A 26,382-nucleotide genomic window follows, 5' to 3' on the forward strand; every position below is an offset into this window, starting at 1 on the left:
CCAGGACGGTCTCAAGAAGGATGTCCCTATGGACAGCTGCTCCGGACGGGTCCACCAGGAGAGGGAGGTCCAAGTCCGAGCATCCATAGATATCAGCTGTGATAGATCTGAATGATCGCCGTTCCGCTGTCTCAACATGCACAATTGAAGAGGTCTGAGACGGAACCTGGCAAATGGGATGACATCTATGCTCAAAACCATGACACCAATCACCTCCATACATTGAGTCACTGACGGGCTTCTGGAGGACTGAAGGGCAAGACAGGTGGATGCAAGCTTTATGCGCCGCTGATCTGTTAGAAAAATCTTCATGGATATAGAGTCTATTATCGTGCCCAGGAACTCTACCCTGTTGCTGGGAACCAGGGAACTCTTTCCTGAGTTGATCTTCCAACCGTAAGATTGGAGCAGAAGAAGAAGAGCCCTTGAATGATCCTCTGCGAGGCTGAACGGCGGCGCCTGAACTAGGATGTCGTCCAGATAAGGCACCACCGCAATGCCCCTGGCTCTGGCCACTGCCAGCAGCGCCCCCAGAACCTTTGTGAAGACTCTCGGGGTCATCGCCAGACCAAACGGAAGGGCCACAAACTGGAAGTGTTGGTTCAGAAATGCAAATCTTAGGAACCTGAAGTGGTCCCTGTGAATTGGCACATGAAGGTAAGCATCCTTCAAATCTATAGTTGTCATAAACTGTCCCTCTTGAACTAGGGCAGAATAGATCTGATTGTTTCCATTTTGAATGATGGAACACTCAGAAACGTGTTTAAACACTTTAAGTCCAGAATCGGGCGGAACGTGCCCTCCTTCTTTGGGACCACAAAAAGGTTGGAATTGTACCCTAGACCCATTTCTGCTAGGGGTACTGGTACGATAACCCCGAGAGAGGCAAGATCTCTCACACACTCTAAAAAGGCCTCTCTCTTCTCTGGTCTTGAAGACAGGTTTGACAGGAGGAATCTGCCCTCTGGAGGATGGGATCTGAACCCTATCCTGTAACCCTGAGAGACAACTTCTAGAACCCAGGGGTCCTGAACGTCCTACAACCATGCGTCTGAGAATTGAGATAATCTGTCCCCTACGTGATCCAGAGACCAGTCGGGGGCCGCCCCTTCATGCCGATTTAGTCTCGGTGGGCTTCTTGCTCTGCTTAGACTTGTTCCAAGATTGAGCCGGCTTCCAAGATCCCTTGGACTGGTCCGCTTTAGTGGCGGGTTGCTGCGCTGGGCCTTGTCCGTACGAAAGGGATGAAAAGTAGATCCTTTGGGCTTAGCCTTCTTATCCTGCGGTAGGAAAGCTCCCTTGCCTCCCGTAACCGTGGATATGATCGAATCCAATCCTAGACCAAACAGGATCTTGAAAAGGCAGGGACAACAACCTTGACTTGGAGGTAATGTCTGCAGACCAAGATTTTAGCCACAGAGCCCTGCGCGCTAAAACCGAAAAACCTGACACCTTAGCATTCAGGCGAATGATTTGCATATTGGCATCACATCTCCTGTATCTTGTCGATGGATGTCTCCCCTTCGACCATTTCACACAGGTATTCACATCAATATGTTGCAGCTCCGGCGACCGCCGCAATGGCCCCCGCTGGCTGAAAAACAAACCCTGTGTGCTAAAACATCTTTTTCAACATGTTTTCCAGCTTCTTATCCATGGGCTCCTTGAACGACGAACTATCCTTGAGGGTTATAGTTGTCCGCTTCGCGAGCATAGAGATAGCCCCATCCACCTTGGGAATGGTCCCCCACAGCTCAAGCTGAGAGTCCGGAACGGGAAACAGTTTTTTAAAGGAAGAAGGGGAAAAGGACGACCCTAATAGCTCCAATTCATTCATAATATTCGCCATCTTAACGGGAACCGGGAAAGTCTGAGGCACCACCCTGTCCTCGTACACCTTGTCAAGTTTAGGAATCGCAGGTTCCTCCGGGATCTTAGGTTCCGGAACCTCCAGAGTAGCAAGCACCTGCCGCAGCAGAAAACGCAAATTTTCCATCCTAAACCTATAACCAGGCTCCTCCGCAGGAGGCATAGATGACACGGACTCCGATCCAGAAGGGGCCTCCTCCAAAGAGTCGGAGTGGGCCTCATCCTCGTATAGAGCCTCTGGATCTGCCATCTGCGAGGACAAACTCTGGGCCAGGCCACCCTGATACACCCTACATTTGCGCTTAGCAGAACGTGGTAAGGTATGGATCATCTTAGAAACCGCCGATTCCAGTTGGTCCGCAAAGTCTGACGGCCAATGAATCTCTCCCGAAGAAGTAACGGTTGGACACCGGGGCGCTGCAAGTGCAGTCGGAGATGAATGCAGGGAACGCACCTCACGGGACGAAGAACCCTCAGAGGTGGACGGCTCAGTAGTACTAGACATCCATTTACCTTTAGATGTTGTAACTTTATCAAGGCATGTGGAACATAGTTGAGCAGGCTGATCTACTAGAACCTCCTCACAATAAACACAGGAATGAGACTTTATTAAGGAAGGAGAGCCTTCCAACGCGTCAGAGTCCTCAATCGCTTGCTTTATTTATTAAAAAGGCACCTTTATACCACCAATGGCTGGGGCACTCACCACCACCTAGGACCCGGACTACAGAAACCGCTACGTCTCCTGCGCCACAGATCAACAGGAAGGATAGATAGCCACACCCAGTCGCATGGAATGCCTGCACTAGGGAAAAACGCGCCAAAAAATGGCTGCGCAAGTTTCCCCAAGTAACCTGAAAGTTCCACACATTGCCAGAGTCTCATCTCGCACATAACGCAGCAATGACACAATAAACAATATCATGTATAAACCCCCCCCCCGTTCAATAATCCCCCTTCCAGGAATATTAACCCTTGATTCTGTAAAGATAAAAAGGCGCCACACTGTGACCCTGTCTTCTATGTTATCATTATTAATAAAAAATGAAACGATTTTACCAGAATCTACGCCGTGGAACAGGAACACGGCCCTTCAAGTGTGACATGTTAGTAGCCTCGCTCCTGACATGGACTTGAGTGAAGAAAGCAGGCAGCGAAACTCATCAACGCTGATTGCTTATGGAGCTGTTAATATGAGTCGGGATGGTTCCGCAGAAAGACTCTCCCTGCATCTCCGGACTCTAACTTTTGCCCAGGCCCTCACTGAGAGGCTGATAGGACTACTTAAAACTCCAGTCCCACTGCGAAGAGTACTACCCTCCATAAGAGACTACTCCGAAACTCCGGCACTTCTCTACCATCCTCCTGTGATGAAAGGCAAAGAATGACTGGAGGATGAGGGAAGTGGGGGAGGTATTTAAGCCTTTGGCTGGGGTGTCTTTGCCTCCTCCTGGTGGCCAGGTTCTTAATTCCCAACAGTAATGGAAATCTCCTCCCCTTTAGATGGAAATAGTATGGTCTGTCTGAATCACAAAATCATTCTTTTAGGTTTCATATCCCTTTAACAAGCCAAACTGGTACCATTATTTTACGTGCTGTAAGGCAGAGTCATTGTCTAAAGCCATAGCCAATGGTCCCTTACTATAATAACATATGCTACATTTGTTAAACTTGCAGATAACCTTGTGACTCACAAGCTAAGCTTTCGGGCCTGTGTGTCTTTGTTTCCATTCGTTTTTGGGTCATTTATATTTCCCGAGCTCCTTGATGTAGATTTCAATGAACTTGAATAGCTCAATACTCCACTTGCACTGCTGGTTCGAGTCTTCAGGGAATCCTCTAAAAAACAAAACACAGGACATTATTGTACTCAGCATTATTCCATATTTCATGTAGCTAATTTCATGTAGCTAATAAGGCAACTTGAAAATTGTAGATGAACATTAAATTATTAAGAATTCTAAATGATAACGTAACTTATTGGAAGTGAGTTTTATGCCAATGCGAGATGTATTAAAGGACCACTGAACATACAATGTAAACTACATGATTTTGAACCTTCATATCTGAGAATAATTTTGCCATGAAAACTGCAGCCTTATTTTGTCAAATTAGTATATTGTTTTATGTTTACTCATTTCACTGATTTCCCTGTCCCTCCGATCAAAAGAATCCTTGCTAACCAATCACAAACTAATATTCTGTTGCACATGTGCAGTTGAAAGAGACTGGGGAAGCCTGCCCTTATATCTTTCCTTAAGTTGGTTTAGCACTGATTCAACTTAGTTACTATTGCAAAGAATGATTTTCTATCATGATTGTTGATGCAATACTGATAATCCACCTTTTACAAGCATGTGACTGCTGAGAATCTTAGGGGGTAGGATGAAGTAAAGAAAAGCTTTGCATAAATTGCCTAAAAGTATTAACCCAAACATCTCTGGGAGAAAGTAAAACAAGCACATTTTGTAGAAGTATTTTACAGCAAAATAAATAATGAATGTATATTACAATAATGTTGCACTTGCAATAATGAAACGTTTTATGCTTTGTTGAAATTTCAAGTTTAATGGTTCTTTAAGTAATGAAAACATATTTTGTATTTCTGCTGCACCTCTCTGTGAGTCCCTTCACTGGCTCCCCATTCACAGCAGAATTAAATTCAAAATTCTCACCCTGACCTACAAAGCCCTCACCAATGCTGCCCCACACTACCTGTCCTCCATCATCAACAAATATACTCCAGCCCTTCCAGCACGCCCCCTAAGATCCAACAATGACCTGATCCTTCCCTTCTCTAACATCACCTCCTCCCATGCTAGACTACAGGACTTCTTTTGTGTTGCACCAACCCTCTGGAACGCACTTCCTCAAGCTGTCAGACTTTCCCCTAACCTCTCCTCCTTTAAACCCTCCCTAAAGACCTTCTTGTTCAGGGAAGCCTATCTCCCAACTAAATAACAAATTAATTTCACTTACCTAACAGTTGCCCTCATCTAACTCCTCACTAACATAACTTTCACCTTTGCAGTCCCCACCTCCTGTGACCCATCCTCCTACCCATCTAGATTGTAAGTTGCCATGGGAATAGGGCCCTCAATTCCCCCTGTATTTGTCTTAAAAATGTTGTCTTATATTGTATTGTTTCACCGTTGTACTTATATATTCATACCCATGGACAGCGCTGTGGAATCTGTTGGTGCTTTATAAATAAAGAATAATAATACTGTCTTTATGTACTGCAATATATTCAGTATATTGCAGTGCAAAATAGGTTTACTGTCCCTTTTAATGGAGAAGTGTTTTAATCCAATAATTTGCTGAACTAGGGACCTTATCCTAATGCATTTGTAGTTTTAGCGTCAAAGAAAACAAGACCTAGTTATTTTCTTGTAGCTGTGGGAAGAACAACTGGTGTTATTAAAGGATAATTAAATAAAAGAACAGTGTAGTATAGTAGAGTGTAGCAATCATGCTTCTAGTAAAAGTTATTACTGTTTTTCTACAGCATACGCACATAGGGGCCGATTTAGTAAGATGCGGGCGGACATGATCCGCTGTCGGCATTTATCATTACACAAGCATTTAGTGTGAAATGCTTGTGCAATGGCACCCCTGCAGATTCGCGGCCGCTAGCAGAAGGTGTCATTCATTCCGATCGTATCCGATCGGGATGATTGCTGTCTGCCGCCTCAGATGTTGCGGATGAGTCAAGGAGCAGCGGTATTAAGATAGCGGTCTCGCGTGGGAAACAGCTGCATTTGCAGCTACATAAATCTACCCCATATTCTTTGAGGGCCTGTGCACCAGCATTTAGAAACTACACCTTCTAAAATAGTAAGCAGTGGCTTATACAATACAAATTACATCTTCAGAAACACTACACACCACTGCCAGCTCTTTGGGAAGGTGTGGTGTTTTAATATTGGTTCACGGGCCTTCACAGAATAGGAAAAAGTTAGAAGCATTTTTGCTAATGGAAGAATATTGCAAAAATGCTTATATTTCAAATTGAAATGCACCCATGCACGTTTTCTATTTTGCCCTCTCTATCCTTTTAAGGAAGCAGTGGGAGGGAAAGAGTTGCACTATGAGTCTCTTAGAAGAAAACATAAAACATACAAGATACTAACACAGGAGTAAAAAACAAAGGCGGCCCAATCTGAGGGCACCATCGCCTGACACAACCCGATACATTCCCGATTAAAAAACACTTCAACAGAAGCAGGAAGAACAAAAATATGGAAAGAGGACAAGGTAACTGCCCATCAATTAGAACCATAAGGATTCCAATGAGAGATCACTCTAAATTCTGGACTCCACTGAGCACAAAAGCCTCTAAGGAGACCAAAGTCTCCTTCTCTAGAAGAACACGAATAAAAACCTCTCCATGAGCAATGGCAAGGGAAACAACAAAACAACTCCCACACCACATTCTCCCTAACTGAAAAAAGGGAAGAATCAAACAAGAAGGTCCGAAAGAACCTCCAGACACAATCCCCGAATATTCAAGGACAAAAACAGAGAGAGAAACCCCCAGCAGAACTCGAAAAGGAGTGACTACCAGGCTGCAAGAGGACAAAGTCCCATAGAAATACTCTACTGATGGAGGAGAGAAAAGGAAAAATTCCAGATCACCTCCTACATGCATCCAAAAAGAACCAAAGAAAAGCCTTAACCAGAACCGAAGTCGCAGAAGGACAAAAAGTAAAACAAGACTACCTTACCATATCAGCCAACTAGCACAGAGAAAACTGCACAACCGTAGGTCAGAAAAAACCCCAGGAGCAGAACAGGAAAGGAATAATAACATCAGTTTATGCCCCAAATGAAAGCCGCAGGATTCCATCGGATAGGCAGTCAGACATTCCTGGGAAGAGCAAGAAAAAAACTCAGAAAGCAGGGTGGACAAACTTCCCAACTACTAGAAAACGGGGCAAGGGAGGACAAAACCCTGACCAAAAGGGAAGAACCAACAAACCCGCTAAGGGAAGGTTCCCGAACCCACTGCAAGGCCTCCCAATCCAAGTAAGGATCCATCGGGAGATAAAATACATGGTCGATGCCCGAACAGAGCAGTCAGACAACCTGATCCCTAATCCGCAATGAACAGCCCTATCACAGAAGCGACAGTCAATTTCCCAAAGGACAAAGAGATTAAAAAATCCCAGCATCGACAAGGCCCAGAGATCAGACAATGAATCTCCAACCGCGAGTATCACAGGAAAAGAAACAGGAAGAAGGCACCGACCGCCGGATCCAGGATACCTATCCTCATTACTGCTCAGAAACCCAAAGGGAGGGTATGCTGCAGACGAGAGAAACCTTCAACCCACTGAACTCCTAGAGTCAGATGAGGAAACCCACCTCAGGAGGAGCCAACTGAATAGGCGCAGTAGACCAAATCCTTCCAAATAGAAGGACAAACGAAGAAAAACCCAGGAATATTCCAGGAAAAACTCCTCCATCTCTCCCGAGGGATAAAAAGAACCGCTCCAGTAGGAACAAGGAGATTTCTTCAGGACCAGGAAAACAAGCCTGCTACTGAATGCCAGACAGATTCAAGAATCTCGAAATAGGAGAAACAAAATGCCAAGTCAAAGACAAGGACTAGCTTAAAACAACCAGCCCCCCAAAACCAGGACCAAAAAGCCCTGCGAAACAACCACAAAGTTACCTGGAACTGAAATTTGCACCAAAGATGATGCATGCCATACCCCTTGGGGTCTTGAACTCTGATCTCTTATGATGCACCTCAGAGTAGGTCCACTCAGCCCCAAAAGGCCTATAAGATATCACCCACAAAGGAAGGACCCAAAAGAGATCAGAACTCCAAGGATGAGAGACATGACAGTCCCAAAAGATCCCCTTTGAAGCAACACTCAGAAAACCTACAGCTCAAGGACTTAACAAAGAATCAGTAGATGGCAAGAGAGACTGCATAACAAAAAGGGGTACTGCAAGGACAAAAACGGGTCCCTAAGAACCTAGTCTCTTTAAGCAAAAGACCGAAGTCCTACCCCAAAAGGCAAGGGGAAGCGAAAGCATAGCAATCCTCAAAAAAGAGGAGAGAAACACTGGCGAAAGAGATCTGAAAATCGGACAATCCAATCCACAAGGAGTACTAATAGGGGGGAAGAATCACCCCCTACACCAGGTACTAGAGATTTCCAAGCAGTTATCTGATCCTCCACCCTCGGAAGGGAGGAATCTAGCTCCAGTCCAAGGACATCAGGAACTAGAAACATACTGCCATAGCAGAAGTCGTAACCCCAGCAAACCACGTAAGCAATGCAGGGAACAAAAAAACTTAGGATCGAGTATGACCAACATCGGACGCCCCACCAAAATGATATAACTTAGGACCAGCCTGATATCAAGGATAGAAGGGACTCCTATAACTTGTAGAAAACAAGAGAAAACAACCTCAGAACAAGAGGTACGCAAACGTAGAACCCAAACGGGGCAAGCCCGTTGTCAAGGATACAAAATGTCTGATATAACTTCAACGAACAGAGTGAACTAGTACCCAACCAGAAACAGCCTGCTGACTAGGGTACAAACGAACGGTTCAAGGGTTAACTGAAAGTTCTAAACCCTATTAGGGCTTTGACTAAACAAACAGAAAAACAGCAAACAATAAAAGCTCTAAGGCTCAAACATTATCTTTTAACATTATTATTTATTTATAGGTTTCTTTATGTGACTTCCGCCGGAAGCAACAACCATCGCAACCACACATTGCTAGTATCAAACTCCCAGAAAAAAAAAATGTTTCCGTAAAGTAAAGGCTATAACAGTCTCAAGCTCTGGAAATAAAAGAAACACATCCTAACCGGATCAAAAGAAAGTAAGGCTGCACCCGCAGGTGAATGCCAAGAAGAGGAAAAGAAACACTAACAGGGCCAGCCTGTCAGAGACATGATTCCTCAAGAGCTCATAACTGGGAAAAGATACACAAACAAAGACATTAGGAGTATGATCCACATTCCTCCACTCGTCTAGCGCTGTCCGCCATCAGAATCAGAATATTGAAGATCCGGTGGCAAATGAAGAGTGAAGTCCACCAAAGCCTCCAGTACCTGCCTCAGCAGTACACGCAGGCATGACAGACTGACTCTAAAGGCAAAACTCATCCCCGGTGGGGCATTAGAGAGCCCTGATCCTGATGGCTTTACCCCTGAAGCCTCAGAGGGAACCGCTACCCCAGAGGAAAGGCCCATCTCACCTGGCGCCCCCAGGAAAAAAGGACATGGATAAGCTCTACGCCGGCCCTCAAGAAGTTGTAAATGCGCCAATGCCACAAATATGGCCATGTACAACTGGGCAGCATCCTCTGGTGGAAAGAAACCTCCTTCCGGAGGAGGGGTAACGGTATTTGGGACAACTGCCTGTGTAAGAACAGAAAAATCCAGGGAACGCATTTCACCGGACACAGAATCCTCAGAGTCGGACGGCTCAGTGGTCTCTAATCTCTCCCCAGAGGGAGAGAAGAGCACTCTATTATGGCATACAGAACATAAATGATTAGGCTGGATTACCCGGGCCTCTGGCCAATCTAAGCAGGGAACAGGATCTGAATCCGAGAAATCCTCCTCAGAAAAATCAGAACCCTCCATAACTTGACTGGGCAAATTTGGACAAAAACAACTCACACCCTCAATGGCTGGGGCACTCACCACCTCCTATGACCCAGACAAGTAGAGAACAGACCCTCTCCACTGACACTTGGGCAAGAATACGGAAATGGAGAACGAAAACGTGACCATTCCCGGTCACGAGGTGCAACCCACAGGCCAAGGATAAGCACGCCAGTCCCTACAAGAACTGCGTAGCTCTAAAAACCTATATATTCCGTAAAGGCCATAAGCCCCACCATTTCTACACATAAGCAGACAGAATCACATAACAAGCTTATAACCCTTACATTACATCAGATGTGGCTTGATATTTCAATGTAATGGTTTCTCTCTATCCCAATGCAGTTTGTTTAGAACACTTTGACCATATAATTGTAAAAACATAATTTATGCTTACCTGATAAATTCCTTTCTCCTGTAGTGTGGTCAGTCCACGGGTCATCATTACTTCTGGGATATTAACTCCTCCCCAACAGGAAGTGCAAGAGGATCACCCAGCAGAGCTGCTATATAGCTCCTCCCCTCTACGTCACACCCAGTCATTCGACCGAGAACCAACGAGAAAGGAGAAGCTAAAGGGTGCAGTGGTGACTGGAGTATAATTTAAAAATTTAGACCTGCCATAAAAAACAGGGCGGGCCGTGGACTGACCACACTACAGGAGAAAGGAATTTATCAGGTAAGCATAAATTATGTTTTCTCCTGTTAAGTGTGGTCAGTCCACGGGTCATCATTACTTCTGGGATACCAATACCAAAGCTAAAGTACATGGATGACGGGAGGGACAGGCAGGATCTTTATATGGAAGGAACCACTGCCTGAAGAACCTTTCTCCCAAAAACAGCCTCCGAAGAAGCAAAAGTGTCAAATTTGTAAAATTTGGAAAAAGTATGAAGAGAAGACCAAGTTGCAGCCTTGCAAATCTGTTCAACAAAGGCCTCATTCTTAAAGGCCCAAGTGGAAGCCACAGCTCTAGTAGAATGAGCTGTAATTCTTTCAGGAGGCTGCTGTCCAGCAGTCTCATAAGCTAAACGTATTATGCTACGAAGCCAAAAAGAGAGAGAGGTAGCAGAAGCTTTTTGACCTCTCCTCTGACCAGAATAAACGACAAACAGGGAAGACGTTTGTCGAAAATTTTTAGTTGCCTGTAAATAAAATTTCAGAGCACGGACTACATCTAGATTGTGTAGAAGACGTTCCTTCTTCGAAGAAGGATTCGGACACAAAGATGGAACAACAATCTCTTGATTGATATTCCTGTTAGTGACCACCTTAGGTAAGAACCCAGGTTTAGTACGCAGAACTACCTTGTCTGAATGAAAAATCAGATAAGGAGAATCACAATGTAAGGCAGATAACTCAGAGACTCTCCGAGCCGAGGAAATAGCCATTAAAAACAGAACTTTCCAAGATAACAATTTGATATCAATGGAATGAAGGGGCTCAAACGGAACACCCTGTAAAACGTTAAGAACTAAGTTTAAACTCCATGGTGGAGCAACAGTTTTAAACACAGGCTTAATCCTGGCCAAAGCCTGACAAAAAGCCTGAACGTCTGGAACTTCTGACAGACGTTTGTGTAAAAGAATGGACAGAGCTGAGATCTGTCCCTTTAAGGAACTGGCGGATAAACCCTTTTCTAAACCTTCTTGTAGAAAAGACAATATCCTAGGAATCCTAACCTTACTCCATGAGTAACTTTTGGATTCGCACCAATATAAGTATTTACGCCATATTTTATGGTAAATCTTTCTGGTAACAGGCTTCCTAGCCTGTATTAAGGTATCAATTACTGACTCAGAAAATCCACGTTTTGATAAAATCAAGCGTTCAATTTCCAAGCAGTCAGCTTCAGAGAATTTAGATTTTGATGTTTGAAGGGACCCTGGATCAGAAGGTCCTGTCTCAGAGGCAGAGACCAAGGTGGACAGGATGACATGTCCACTAGATCTGCATACCAGGTCCTGCGTGGCCACGCAGGCGCTATTAGAATCACCGATGCTCTCTCCTGTTTGATCCTGGCAATCAATCGAGGAAGCATCGGGAAGGGTGGAAACACATAAGCCCTCCCGAAGGTCCAAGGTGCTGTCAAAGCATCTACCAGGACCGCTCCCGGATCCCTGGATCTGGACCCGTAACAAAGAAGCTTGGCGTTCTGTCGAGACGCCATGAGATCTATCTCTGGTTTGCCCCAACGTCGAAGTATTTGGGCAAAGACCTCCGGATGAAGTTCCCACTCCCCCGGATGAAAAGTCTGACGACTTAGGAAATCCGCCTCCCAGTTCTCCACTCCCGGGATGTGGATTGCTGATAGGTGGCAAGAGTGAGACTCTGCCCAGCAAATTATCTTTGATACTTCCATCATCGCTAGGGAGCTTCTTGTCCCTCCTTGATGGTTGATGTAAGCTACAGTCGTGATGTTGTCCGACTGAAACCTGATGAACCCCCGAGTTGTTAACTGGGGCCAAGCCAGAAGGGCATTGAGAACTGCTCTCAATTCCAGAATGTTTATTGGCAGGAGACTCTCCTCCTGAGTCCATGATCCCTGAGCCTTCAGAGAATTCCAGACAGCGCCCCAACCTAGTAGGCTGGCGTCTGTTGTTACAATTGTCCAATCTGGTCTGCTGAATGGCATCCCCCTGGACAGATGTGGCCGAGAAAGCCACCATAGAAGAGAATTTCTGGTCTCTTGATCCAGATTCAGAGTAGGGGACAAATCTGAGTAATCCCCATTCCACTGACTTAGCATGCACAATTGCAGCGGTCTGAGGTGTAGGCGAGCAAAGGGTACTATGTCCATTGCTGCTACCATTAAGCCGATCACCTCCATGCATTGAGCCACTGACGGGTGTTGAATGGAATGAAGGACACGGCAAGCATTTTGAAGCTTTATTAACCTGTCTTCTGTCAGGTAGATCTTCATTTCTACAGAATCTATAAGAGTCCCCAAGAAGGGAACTCTTGTGAGTGGAAAGAGAGAACTCTTCCTTTCGTTCACCTTCCACCCATGCGACCTTAGAAATGCCAGTACTAACTCTGTATGAGACTTGGCAGTTTGAAAGCTTGAAGCTTGTATCAGAATGTCGTCTAGGTACGGAGCTACCGAAATTCCTCGCGGTCTTAGTACCGCCAGAAGAGCACCCAGAACCTTTGTGAAGATTCTTGGAGCCGTAGCCAATCCGAATGGAAGAGCTACAAACTGGTAATGCCTGTCTAGGAAGGCAAACCTTAGATACCGGTAATGATCTTTGTGAATCGGTATGTGAAGGTAAGCATCTTTTAAATCCACTGTGGTCATGTACTGACCCTTTTGGATCATGGGTAGGATTGTCCGAATAGTTTCCATTTTGAACGATGGAACTCTTAGGAATTTGTTTAGGATCTTTAAATCCAAGATTGGTCTGAAGGTTCCCTCTTTCTTGGGAACCACAAACAGATTTGAGTAAAACCCCTGTCCGTGTTCCGACCGCGGAACCGGATGGATCACTCCCATTAGTAAAAGATCTTGTACACAGCGTAGAAACGCCTCTTTCTTTATTTGGTTTGTTGACAACCTTGACAGATGAAATCTCCCTTTTGGGGGAGAGGATTTGAAGTCCAGAAGATATCCCTGAGATATGATCTCTAACGCCCAGGGATCCTGGACATCTCTTGCCCAAGCCTGGGCGAAGAGAGAAAGTCTGCCCCCCACTAGATCCGTTCCCGGATCGGGGGCCCTCAATTCATGCTGTCTTAGGGGCAGCAGCAGGTTTTCTGGCCTGCTTGCCCTTGTTCCAGGACTGGTTAGGTCTCCAGCCTTGTCTGTAGCGAGCAACAGCTCCTTCCTGTTTTGGTGCAGAGGAAGTTGATGCTGCTCCTGCCTTGAAATTACGAAAGGAACGAAAATTAGACTGTCTAGCCCTAGGTTTGGCTCTGTCTTGAGGCAGGGCATGGCCTTTACCTCCTGTAATGTCAGCGATAATTTCTTTCAAACCGGGCCCGAATAAGGTCTGCCCTTTGAAAGGTATGTTAAGAAATTTAGATTTAGAAGTAACGTCAGCTGACCAGGATTTTAGCCACAGTGCTCTGCGTGCCTGAATGGCGAATCCGGAATTCTTAGCCGTAAGTTTAGTTAAATGTACTACGGCATCTGAAACAAATGAATTAGCTAGCTTAAGTGTTTTAAGCTTGTTTGAAATCTCATCTATAGTTATTGAGTCAAGAGTCTCTTCCAGGGACTCGGACCAAAAAGCGGCCGCGGCCGTGACAGATGCAATACATGCAAGGGGTTGCAATATAAAACCTTGTTGAATAAACATTTTCTTAAGGTAACCCTCTAATTTTTTATCCATTGGATCTGAAAAGGCACAGCTATCCTCCACCGGGATAGTGGTACGCTTAGCCAGAGTAGAAACCGCTCCCTCCACCTTAGGGACCGTCTGCCATAAATCCCGTGTGGTGGCGTCTATTGGAAACATTTTTCTAAATACAGGAGGGGGGGAAAAGGGTACACCGGGCCTATCCCACTCCTTAGTAATTATCTCTGTAAGTCTTTTAGGTATAGGAAATACGTCAGTACTCGCCGGTACCGCATAGTATCTATCCAGCCTACATAATTTCTCTGGGATTGCAACTGTGTTACAATCATTCAGAGCCGCTAATACCTCCCCTAGCAGTACGCGGAGGTTTTCAAGCTTAAACTTAAAATTAGAAATGTCTGAATCCACTCTATTGGGATCAGAACCGTCACCTGCAGATTGAAGCTCTCCGTCCTCATGTTCTGCATACTGTGACGCAGTATCTGACATGGCCCTATTATTATCAGCGCACTCTGTTCTCACCCCAGAGTGATCACGCTTACCTCTAAGTTCTGGTAATTTAGACAAAACTTCAGTCATAACATTAGCCATGTCCTGTAATGTGATTTGTAATGGCCGCCCTGAAGTACCCGGCGTTACAATATCACGCACCTCCCGAGCGGGAGATGCAGGTACTGACACGTGAGGCGAGTTAGTCGACATAACTTTCCCCTCGTTGTTTGGTGAATGATGTTCAATTTGTACAGATTGACTTTTATTTAAAGTAGCATCAATGCAATTAGTACATAAATTTCTATTGGGCTCCACTTTGGCTTTAGCACATATAGCACAGAGATATTCCTCTGAGTCAGACATGTTTAACACACTAGCAACTAAACCAGCAAACTTGGAAATACTTTTCAATTCAATTTACAAATAATATGAAAAACGTACTGTGCCTTTAAGAAGCACAGAAAATTTATGACAGTTGAGTAACAATAAACCGGAGAAACTATAAAATTAAATTCTTTCCGGTAAAAACACAATTTTAGCAAAGGATTGGCCCCATTAGCAATGGATAACTAACCCTTAAATAGCAGAAAAAAATGTACAGAATATAAAAGTTTTTTATCACAGTCAAAGCACAATCTCACAGGTCTGCTGTGAGTGATTACCTCCCTCAAAATAATTTTTGAAGAGCCTTGAGCTCTGTAGAGATGAACCGGATCATGCAGGGAAGAAAACAGACTTGTGACTGAATTTCTGATGCGTAGCAAAAGCGCCAAAATAGGCCCCTCCCCCTCACACACAACAGTGAGGGAGATCAGTAAACTGTCTTAAACTAAATAAAAACGACCGCCAAGTGGAAAAAACAGTGCCCAAAACAATTTTTCACCCAGTACCTCAGATAATTAAATGATTTAACATGCCAGCAAAACGTTTAACATCAAATAAATGAATTGTCATTAGAAAGCCTGCTGCTAGTCGTTCTCACTGCAAGTTAGGCTAAAGTTTTATGCATAGAGTATTATCCCAGTGAAGTGCCATTCCCCAGAATACTGAAGTGTAAATATACATACATGACAGCCTGATACCAGTTGCTACTACTGCATTTAAGGCTGAACTTACATTATATAGGTATTGGCAGTATTTTCTCAGTCAATTCCATTCCTCAGAAAATAATATGCTGCTACATACCTCTTTGCAGGTGAACCTGCCCGCTGTCCCCTGATCTGAAGTTTACCTCACTCCTCAGATGGCCGAGAACAGCAAAATGATCTTAACTACGCCGGCTAAAATCATACAAAAAAACTCAGGTAGATTCTTCTTCAAATTCTACCTGAGAAAGAACAACACACTCCGGTGCTGTTTTAAAATAACAAACTTTTGATTGAAGATATAAAAACTAAGTGTAATCACCACAGTCCTCTCACACATCCTATCTATTAGTTGGGTGCAAGAGAATGACTGGGTGTGACGTAGAGGGGAGGAGCTATATAGCAGCTCTGCTGGGTGATCCTCTTGCACTTCCTGTTGGGGAGGAGTTAATATCCCAGAAGTAATGATGACCCGTGGACTGACCACACTTAACAGGAGAAAATGAGGTTTTACCACCCATCGGGAACCAAAAGTGGTCCCCTATATTCCTATTGCCTTCTTTCAATTAAGCTCCCCAAAGGTCAATAGGGTCCAGGAGTGACCCATTTCGTCAGTTAGAAAGTTCTGTTATTCGGTACTGTGGAATTTGAAATGTCATCTTTACTGTGCTTTCTCATTGTCTTTTGAAAAATGGTTATAACTTCTTATTAATGTAAGTGTTTCAAGACTGTTTGCTTGTGTGTTGTAATCTGCTTATTATGTACCACTTGGTAAACCTCAATAAAAAAAAAAAAAAAAAAAAGAATCACATAACAAACATGATCAAAGTCCCCCACTGTTCAATAACCCCCCCTTAGGAGATATTAACCCTAGATTTCATAAAGATAAAGGAGACCCAGTTCTATCATTATATTATATTCCCACAGAGAAAGGAAAATGAAACGATCTTACCGGTTATGCCGTGGAACAGTAAAACGGTCCTTCAAGTTTGACAGATAGTAGCGTCGCTTCTGACATGGACTTGAGTGAAGAAAAAGCAGGCAGCGAAACTCGTCAACGCTGATTGCTTCTAGAGCTGTTAATCTGAGTCGGGATGGTTTCGCAGAAATATTCTCCGTGCATCTCCGGACTCTAACTTTCATCCATGCTCTCACTGAGAGGCTGACAGGACTACTTAAAACTCCCGTCCCATCTCGAAGAGTATTACCCTCCATAAAAGACTACTCCATAATCTTCCGACACTTCTCTGCCAACCTCCTGTGACGAAAGGCAAAGAATGACTAGGGGATGAGGGAAGTGGGGGAGTTAATTAAGCCTTTGGCTGGGGTGTCTTTGCTTCCTCCTGGTGGCCAGGTTCTGTTTCACAAAAGTAATGAATACAGCTGTGGACTCTCCCCGTTTTAAGAAGAAAAAGATGCAATAGCACGTAGTAGATTTTTTTTTACTGACAAGTTAGAAAATTACATCTATTTCCACTCCCACTGCATCATGTGACAGCCATCAGCCAATCACAAACACATATATGTATATTCTGTGAATTCTTGCACATGCTCAGTAGGAGCTAGTGATGCAGAAATTGTAAATATAAAAAGACTATGGACATTTTGTAAATGGAAGTACATTGGAAAGGTGTTTAAAATTGAATGCTCTATCTGAACCATGAAAGTTTAATTTTGACTTGAGTGTCCCTTTAAATTATGATTTACACTGTGCATATTTAATAAGATTTTTTCCTGTGCAATTTGACATTTTTGATAAAATAAGATTTTTGGTAAAGAATTTTGTTATGATTTTGAATGCACATTAAAAATGTTATTTTTATTTTAGGCACGTACTAATGTTTTAGGTTATTTCAAATTCAACCTTAGATTGTGTGGAACAGTGAAAAGAAGACAACGGGACTGTGTTAAAGAGTTGCATTATTTGATAAACTAGATAAGTTCCCTCTTTGTGAAGGAACCCATTGAAAACAGAATTTATGTTTACCTGATAAATTACTTTCTCCAACGGTGTGTCCGGTCCACGGCGTCATCCTTACTTGTGGGATATTCTCTTCCCCAACAGGAAATGGCAAAGAGCCCAGCAAAGCTGGTCACATGATCCCTCCTAGGCTCCGCCTACCCCAGTCATTCGACCGACGTTAAGGAGGAATATTTGCATAGGAGAAACCATATGATACCGTGGTGACTGTAGTTAAAGAAAATAAATTATCAGACCTGATTAAAAAACCAGGGCGGGCCGTGGACCGGACACACCGTTGGAGAAAGTAATTTATCAGGTAAACATAAATTCTGTTTTCTCCAACATAGGTGTGTCCGGTCCACGGCGTCATCCTTACTTGTGGGAACCAATACCAAAGCTTTAGGACACGGATGATGGGAGGGAGCAAATCAGGTCACCTAGATGGAAGGCACCACGGCTTGCAAAACCTTTCTCCCAAAAATAGCCTCAGAAGAAGCAAAAGTATCAAACTTGTAAAATTTGGTAAAAGTGTGCAGTGAAGACCAAGTCGCTGCCCTACATATCTGATCAACAGAAGCCTCGTTCTTGAAGGCCCATGTGGAAGCCACAGCCCTAGTGGAATGAGCTGTGATTCTTTCGGGAGGCTGCCGTCCGGCAGTCTCGTAAGCCAATCTGATGATGCTTTTAATCCAAAAAGAGAGAGAGGTAGAAGTTGCTTTTTGACCTCTCCTTTTACCTGAATAAACAACAAACAAGGAAGATGTTTGTCTAAAATCCTTTGTAGCATCTAAATAGAATTTTAGAGCGCGAACAACATCCAAATTGTGCAACAAACGTTCCTTCTTTGAAACTGGTTTCGGACACAGAGAAGGTACGATAATCTCCTGGTTAATGTTCTTGTTAGAAACAACTTTTGGAAGAAAACCAGGTTTAGTACGTAAAACCACCTTATCTGCATGGAACACCAGATAAGGAGGAGAACACTGCAGAGCAGATAATTCTGAAACTCTTCTAGCAGAAGAAATTGCAACCAAAAACAAAACTTTCCAAGATAATAACTTAATATCAACGGAATGCAAGGGTTCAAACGGAACCCCCTGAAGAACTGAAAGAACTAAGTTGAGACTCCAAGGAGGAGTCAAAGGTTTGTAAACAGGCTTGATTCTAACCAGAGCCTGAACAAAGGCTTGAACATCTGGCACAGCTGCCAGCTTTTTGTGAAGTAACACAGACAAGGCAGAAATCTGTCCCTTCAAGGAACTTGCAGATAATCCTTTTTCCAATCCTTCTTGAAGGAAGGATAGAATCTTAGGAATCTTAACCTTGTCCCAAGGGAATCCTTTAGATTCACACCAACAGATATATTTTTTCCAAATTTTGTGGTAAATTTTTCTAGTTACAGGCTTTCTGGCCTGAACAAGAGTATCAATAACAGAATCTGAGAACCCTCGCTTCGATAAAATCAAGCGTTCAATCTCCAAGCAGTCAGCTGGAGTGAGACCAGATTCGGATGTTCGAACGGACCTTGAACAAGAAGGTCTCGTCTCAAAGGTAGCTTCCATGGTGGAGCCGATGACATATTCACCAGATCTGCATACCAAGTCCTGCGTGGCCACGCAGGAGCTATCAAGATCACCGACGCCCTCTCCTGATTGATCCTGGCTACCAGCCTGGGGATGAGAGGAAACGGCGGGAATACATAAGCTAGTTTGAAGGTCCAAGGTGCTACTAGTGCATCTACTAGAGTCGCCTTGGGATCCCTGGATCTGGACCCGTAGCAAGGAACTTTGAAGTTCTGACGAGAGGCCATCAGATCCATGTCTGGAATGCCCCACAGTTGAGTGATTTGGGCAAAGATTTCCGGATGGAGTTCCCACTCCCCCGGATGCAATGTCTGACGACTCAGAAAATCCGCTTCCCAATTTTCCACTCCTGGGATGTGGATTGCAGACAGGTGGCAGGAGTGAGTCTCCACCCATTGAATGATTTTGGTCACTTCTTCCATCGCCAGGGAACTCCTTGTTCCCCCCTGATGGTTGATGTACGCAACAGTCGTCATGTTGTCTGATTGAAACCGTATGAACTTGGCCCTCGCTAGCTGAGGCCAAGCCTTGAGAGCATTGAATATCGCTCTCAGTTCCAGAATATTTATCGGTAGAAGAGATTCTTCCCGAGACCAAAGACCCTGAGCTTTCAGGGATCCCCAGACCGCGCCCCAGCCCATCAGACTGGCGTCGGTCGTGACAATGACCCACTCTGGTCTGCGGAAGGTCATCCCTTGTGACAGGTTGTCCAGGGACAGCCACCAACGGAGTGAGTCTCTGGTCCTCTGATTTACTTGTATCTTCGGAGACAAGTCTGTATAGTCCCCATTCCACTGACTGAGCATGCACAGTTGTAATGGTCTTAGATGAATGCGCGCAAAAGGAACTATGTCCATTGCCGCTACCATCAAACCTATCACTTCCATGCACTGCGCTATGGAAGGAAGAGGAACGGAATGAAGTATCCGACAAGAGTCTAGAAGTTTTGTTTTTCTGGCCTCTGTCAGAAAAATCCTCATTTCTAAGGAGTCTATTATTGTTCCCAAGAAGGGAACCCTTGTTGACGGCGATAGAGAACTCTTTTCCACGTTCACTTTCCATCCGTGAGATCTGAGAAAGGCCAGGACGATGTCCGTGTGAGCCTTTGCTTGAGGAAGGGACGACGCTTGAATCAGAATGTCGTCCAAGTAAGGTACTACAGCAATGCCCCTTGGTCTTAGCACCGCTAGAAGGGACCCTAGTACCTTTGTGAAAATCCTTGGAGCAGTGGCTAATCCGAAAGGAAGCGCCACAAACTGGTAATGCTTGTCCAGGAATGCGAACCTTAGGAACCGATGATGTTCCTTGTGGATAGGAATATGTAGATACGCATCCTTTAAATCCACCGTGGTCATGAATTGACCTTCCTGGATGGAAGGAAGAATTGTTCGAATGGTTTCCATTTTGAACGATGGAACCTTGAGAAACTTGTTTAAGATCTTGAGATCTAAGATTGGTCTGAACGTTCCCTCTTTTTTGGGAACTATGAACAGATTGGAGTAGAACCCCATCCCTTGTTCTCCTAATGGAACAGGATGAATCACTCCCATTTTTAACAGGTCTTCTACACAATGTAAGAATGCCTGTCTTTTTATGTGGTCTGAAGACAACTGAGACCTGTGGAACCTCCCCCTTGGGGGAAGCCCCTTGAATTCCAGAAGATAACCTTGGGAGACTATTTCTAGTGCCCAAGGATCCAGAACATCTCTTGCCCAAGCCTGAGCGAAGAGAGAGAGTCTGCCCCCCACCAGATCCGGTCCCGGATCGGGGGCCAACATTTCATGCTGTCTTGGTAGCAGTGGCAGGTTTCTTGGCCTGCTTTCCCTTGTTCCAGCCTTGCATTGGTCTCCAAGCTTGCTTGGCTTGAGAAGTATTACCCTCTTGCTTAGAGGACGTAGCACTTTGGGCTGGTCCGTTTCTACGAAAGGGACGAAAATTAGGTTTATTTTTGGCCTTGAAAGGCCGATCCTGAGGAAGGGCGTGGCCCTTACCCCCAGTGATATCAGAGATAATCTCTTTCAAGTCAGGGCCAAACAGCGTTTTCCCCTTGAAAGGAATGTTAAGTAGTTTGTTCTTGGAAGACGCATCAGCTGACCAAGATTTCAACCAAAGCGCCCTGCGCGCCACAATAGCAAACCCAGAATTCTTAGCCGCTAACCTAGCCAATTGCAAAGTGGCGTCTAGGGTGAAAGAATTAGCCAATTTGAGAGCACTGATTCTGTCCATAATCTCCTCATAAGGAGGAGATTCACTATCGACCGCCTTTACCAGCTCATCGAACCAGAAACACGCGGCTGTAGCGACAGGGACAATGCATGAAATTGGTTGTAGAAGGTAACCCTGCTGAACAAACATTTTTTTAAGTAAACCTTCTAATTTTTTATCCATAGGATCTTTGAAAGCACAACTATCTTCTATGGGTATAGTGGTGCGTTTGTTTAAAGTGGAAACTGCTCCCTCGACCTTGGGGACTGTCTGCCATAAGTCCTTTCTGGGGTCGACCATAGGAAACAATTTTTTAAATATGGGGGGAGGGACGAAAGGTATACCGGGCCTTTCCCATTCTTTATTTACAATGTCCGCCACCCGCTTGGGTATAGGAAAAGCTTCTGGGAGCCCCGGGACCTCTAGGAACTTGTCCATTTTACATAGTTTCTCTGGGATGACCAAATTGTCACAATCATCCAGAGTGGATAATACCTCCTTAAGCAGAGCGCGGAGATGTTCCAACTTAAATTTAAATGTAATCACATCAGGTTCAGCTTGTTGAGAAATTTTCCCTGAATCTGAAATTTCTCCCTCAGACAAAACCTCCCTGGCCCCATCAGACTGGTGTAGGGGCCTTTCAGAACCATTATCATCAGCGTCGTCATGCTCTTCAGTATCTAAAACAGAGCAGTCGCGCTTACGCTGATAAGTGGGCATTTTGGCTAAAATGTTTTTGATAGAATTATCCATTACAGCCGTTAATTGTTGCATAGTAAGGAGTATTGGCGCGCTAGATGTACTAGGGGCCTCCTGAGTGGGCAAGACTCGTGTAGACGAAGGAGGGAATGATGCAGTACCATGCTTACTCCCCTCACTTGAGGAATCATCTTGGGCATCATTGTCATTGTCACATAAATCACATTTATTTAAATGAGAAGGAACTCTGGCTTCCCCACATTCAGAACACAGTCTATCTGGTAGTTCAGACATGTTAAACAGGCATAAACTTGATAACAAAGTACAAAAAACGTTTAAAAATAAAACCGTTACTGTCACTTTAAATTTTAAACTGAACACACATTATTACTGCAATTGCGAAAAAATATGAAGGAATTGTTCAAAATTCACCAAAATTTCACCACAGTGTCTTAAAGCCTTAAAAGTATTGCACACCAAATTTGGAAGCTTTAACCCTTAAAATAACGGAACCGGAGCCGTTTTTAACTTTAACCCCTTTACAGTCCCTGGTATCTGCTTTGCTGAGACCCAACCAAGCCCAAAGGGGAATACGATACCAAATGACGCCTTCAGAAAGTCTTTTCTATGTATCAGAGCTCCTCACACATGCGACTGCATGTCATGCCTCTCAAAAACAAGTGCGCAACACCGGCGCGAAAATGAGGCTCTGCCTATGATTTGGGAAAGCCCCTAAAGAATAAGGTGTCTAAAACAGTGCCTGCCGATATAATCTTATCAAAATACCCAGATTAAATGATTCCTCAAGGCTAAATATGTGTAATATATGAATCGATTTAGCCCAGAAAAAGTCTACAGTCTTAATAAGCCCTTATGAAGCCCTTATTTACTATCTTAATAAACATGGCTTACCGGATCCCATAGGGAAAATGACAGCTTCCAGCATTACATCGTCTTGTTAGAATGTGTCATACCTCAAGCAGCAAGAGACTGCTCACTGTTCCCCCAACTGAAGTTAATTCCTCTCAACAGTCCTGTGTGGAACAGCCATGGATTTTAGTAACGGTTGCTAAAATCATTTTCCTCATACAAACAGAAATCTTCATCTCTTTTCTGTTTCAGAGTAAATAGTACATACCAGCACTATTTTAAAATAACAAACTCTTGATTGAATAATAAAAACTACAGTTAAACACTAAAAAACTCTAAGCCATCTCCGTGGAGATGTTGCCTGTACAACGGCAAAGAGAATGACTGGGGTAGGCGGAGCCTAGGAGGGATCATGTGACCAGCTTTGCTGGGCTCTTTGCCATTTCCTGTTGGGGAAGAGAATATCCCACAAGTAAGGATGACGCCGTGGACCGGACACACCTATGTTGGAGAAACATTATTTTTTGCCTTTATAATCCCCACAATAGATACTTCATTAAATAGTATAAAAAGCAGAAGAAATATAACAATTCAACTTAATTAAGAATATTATCAGTGCAGGTCTAAAAGTAGCCCAGCTATAATCTTACAAGATAAAAAATATAAGCAGCACTTACCAACAAACGGTAACAACACATTTTTTCCGACACCTAATACAGAATTACATCCTGAACCTTTGCTGCAAAAACATAATGTGAACATGAAATTATTTATATTGTTACTTTTTGGCACAAATTTAATAATTTCTTTTTTAAAACATATCAACTTAGTGATGTGTTGATTTTTATTTCTTAAATATAAAAAAATAAAAACGAAATATGGTTTTACTATCTGTAATTGGTCCAGAGTCTAAGAATTATAATTTCTACCATAAATCATAGTAATTTAAATCATAATAAGTATTAAGTATCGTACTTTGCACATTTCTCGATGGTGCTCTGTTTTGTATGGATCGCTTGGCTACTAAACGACTGACTGCGAATCAGCTTGCTCTTCTTGACATCTCTGTTCATAGCTGCAAAAAAAAGAAAAAAAAAAGAAAACTAAATAATTTTGTTTATGATGTTATCACCACCCTTAAAGGGATACTAAACCCAAATTTTTCCTTTCATGATTCAGATAGAGCATGCAATTTTAAGCAACTTTCTAATTTACTCCTATTATCATTTTTCTTAGTTTTCTTGGTATCTTTATTTGAAAAAAGGAGGAATGAAAGCTTTGGGGACGGCCCCTTTTTGGTTCAGTGCCCTGGATAGCACTTGCTGATTGGTGGCTACATTTAGCCATCCAATCAGCAAGCGTACACCTGGTGCTGAACCGATAATGGCTTCAAAGCTTTAATTCCTCCTTTTTCAAAAAAGATACCAAGAGAACAAAGACACATTGATAATAGGAGCAAATTAGAAAGTTGCTTAAAATCGAATGCTCTATCCAAATCATGAAAGAAAAAAATTGGGTTTAGTATCCCTTTAAATTATATTGCAAAAAAACTCAACACATTTAGAGGCCGATTTATTAAGGGCAGAATGGCCCTTAATGTACCTGTTTCCACACGAGCCTTCAGACTCGCCGGAAACAGGAGTTAAGATGCAGCGGTCTTAAGATCGCTGCTCCTTAACTCGTGCGCCACCTCTGAGCTGGCAGACAACAATCAACCCAATCAGATACAATCGGGTTGATTGACACCCCCTGCTAGATTGGCCACAAATCTGCAGGGGGCGGCATTGCACAAGCAGTTCACCAGAACTGCTTGTGCAATGTTAAATGCCGACAGCGTATGCTGTCGGCATTAAGTGATGTCGGGCGGACATAATCGGCTGTGCAGATCATGTCCGTCCGACTGTTGGTAAATCGGCCCCATAGTACCATCTTATATTTTTTAAACAGTTGTCGAAAATGGTTTGTCTGCCACACACAAGTTTTATTTTATTTTATCAGTGAGTGATTGCAGTATCGTTTAAGATCCTGATTTGGAAAAATTGCCCTGCTGTCTCTTCCCTAGAAATGTCCCAGTGTCAAAAAGTGGAAACACAGAACATACATACTGTACATAATCATCCTTACCTTCCTACACTGTACAAAGTCAACCCAAAACACAAAGTGACTCCACCTCTCATTCACCTGACTTTTTCTACAGTCCACATTGCCTACACTGCACAAGGTTTCCATAACTCTACCAATAGGCTGCACTGACTCTGTTCTTCGACTCCTGGTCCCTGGTAGAAGGGATTTATGGGAATTATGATATTCTACCTCAACTTGGCTGTTCATTGTTTCCAATTAAATATTTTGCACATTGTGCGCAGTTGCTGTTTTCGCGAAGGTGTAAGTTTAACACTTCCATCCGTTGTCAGATTTCCCGAAAATCACTCCATAACAAGTTCATTGTTATGGTAACCCTACCTTACACTATAGAGTTTACATTTAACATCTGAGCTCTGTGATTGCCTCTAGAGAGAAACAAAAATAAAGATACATTGGGCTCCATTTATTAAGCAGCGGATTCTGCTTCGGAGGCCTAACATAAGACCGCTGCTTCTTAACCTGTCCACCACCTTTTAGGTGGCGAATTGAAATCATCCCGATCCAATCTGGATGATTGACAGCCCCTACTAGTGGCCGATTGGTCAGTAAGCAGTGGGCAGCAGTGCACAAGCATTTCACCAGAAATGCTTGTGCAATGATAAAAACATTTGTTAAAATAAAAAAATATGGGAAGCTCTAAAAGCTAGGGAATATGGCCAACATTTACAATAAGTGAATTAAATACATAACATTTATTAGTTAGAAAACCATAATACTATTAGTTAGAAAACCATAATATATAAAGTTGGACAAGGTTTTTATTAAAGACGCATGAATAGCGTCGAAACGCGTAACTAAAACCAATCTGTTTGGATTAAATTTTAAAAAGTGCACTTTTCAAGAATCAAGTTGAATATTGAATTGAAAAACCCCCATTCCCTCTTTGCTGGTTTTCCGTGCAGTTAGTCTATCGAAGTAATCAATCTCTGGGCGAGACGCCGAGAATATACACACGCCAGACGAAAGTGTAACTGGAGTCTACAACACGGTGATGCTGGAATAACTCAGAATAATGGACCGTGGAATCAGTAAGGCTGCGAACCAACGGAGATCCGGAAAGAGGATATTGGGGTAATCTGGCAAACAGCCAGAACTTTTAACTAACTTTTCCCAAAACCATGGGCTTGAATCTCTATAGCATTTATAGGAATCGGCATCATCTCTTTTAATCACATATGAGCTGGACTTTTATATGTGATTGTTTCACTTTTTAACAGGATTAGTGCAATATCATTAGTTGTGGCCACAATTTACTTATGGAATAACATTATGGTTTTTCAATAGTATTATGGTTTTCCAACTAATAAATGTTATATATTTAATTCACTTATTGTAAATGTTGTCCACATTCCATAGCTTTTAGCTCTTCCTATATTTTTTTATATTAACCATTGTTTTTTATCTGAGTATTACGAGATCTCAGAGTACTGTGGGCCAGCGTTTTGGAATAAGTGCGAAAGTCCATTAATTTCCTTTTTTGGTGTGCAATGTTAAATAAAGACAGCATATGCTCTCTGCATTTAGCGATGTAAC

At 43.4% G+C, this 26,382-nt stretch overlaps 1 protein-coding gene across 1 annotated transcript in view; it reads right to left on the reverse strand.

The window, feature by feature from the left end:
- PPP4R4 (protein phosphatase 4 regulatory subunit 4) overlaps positions 1-26,382 on the reverse strand; it is a 649,956-nt gene that overhangs the window by 55,503 nt on the left and 568,071 nt on the right. Inside the window, exons 21-23 of the mRNA XM_053697518.1 lie at positions 23,680-23,779; positions 23,382-23,443; positions 3,564-3,708 (exon numbers count right to left, since the gene is read on the reverse strand). Coding sequence (XP_053553493.1) covers positions 3,564-3,708; positions 23,382-23,443; positions 23,680-23,779 — 307 coding nt within the window. The remainder of the gene's footprint in view (positions 1-3,563; positions 3,709-23,381; positions 23,444-23,679; positions 23,780-26,382) is intronic.

The sequence above is a fragment of the Bombina bombina genome, chromosome 1 (assembly GCF_027579735.1).
Source record: "Bombina bombina isolate aBomBom1 chromosome 1, aBomBom1.pri, whole genome shotgun sequence".
NCBI classification, from domain to species: domain Eukaryota; kingdom Metazoa; phylum Chordata; class Amphibia; order Anura; family Bombinatoridae; genus Bombina; species Bombina bombina.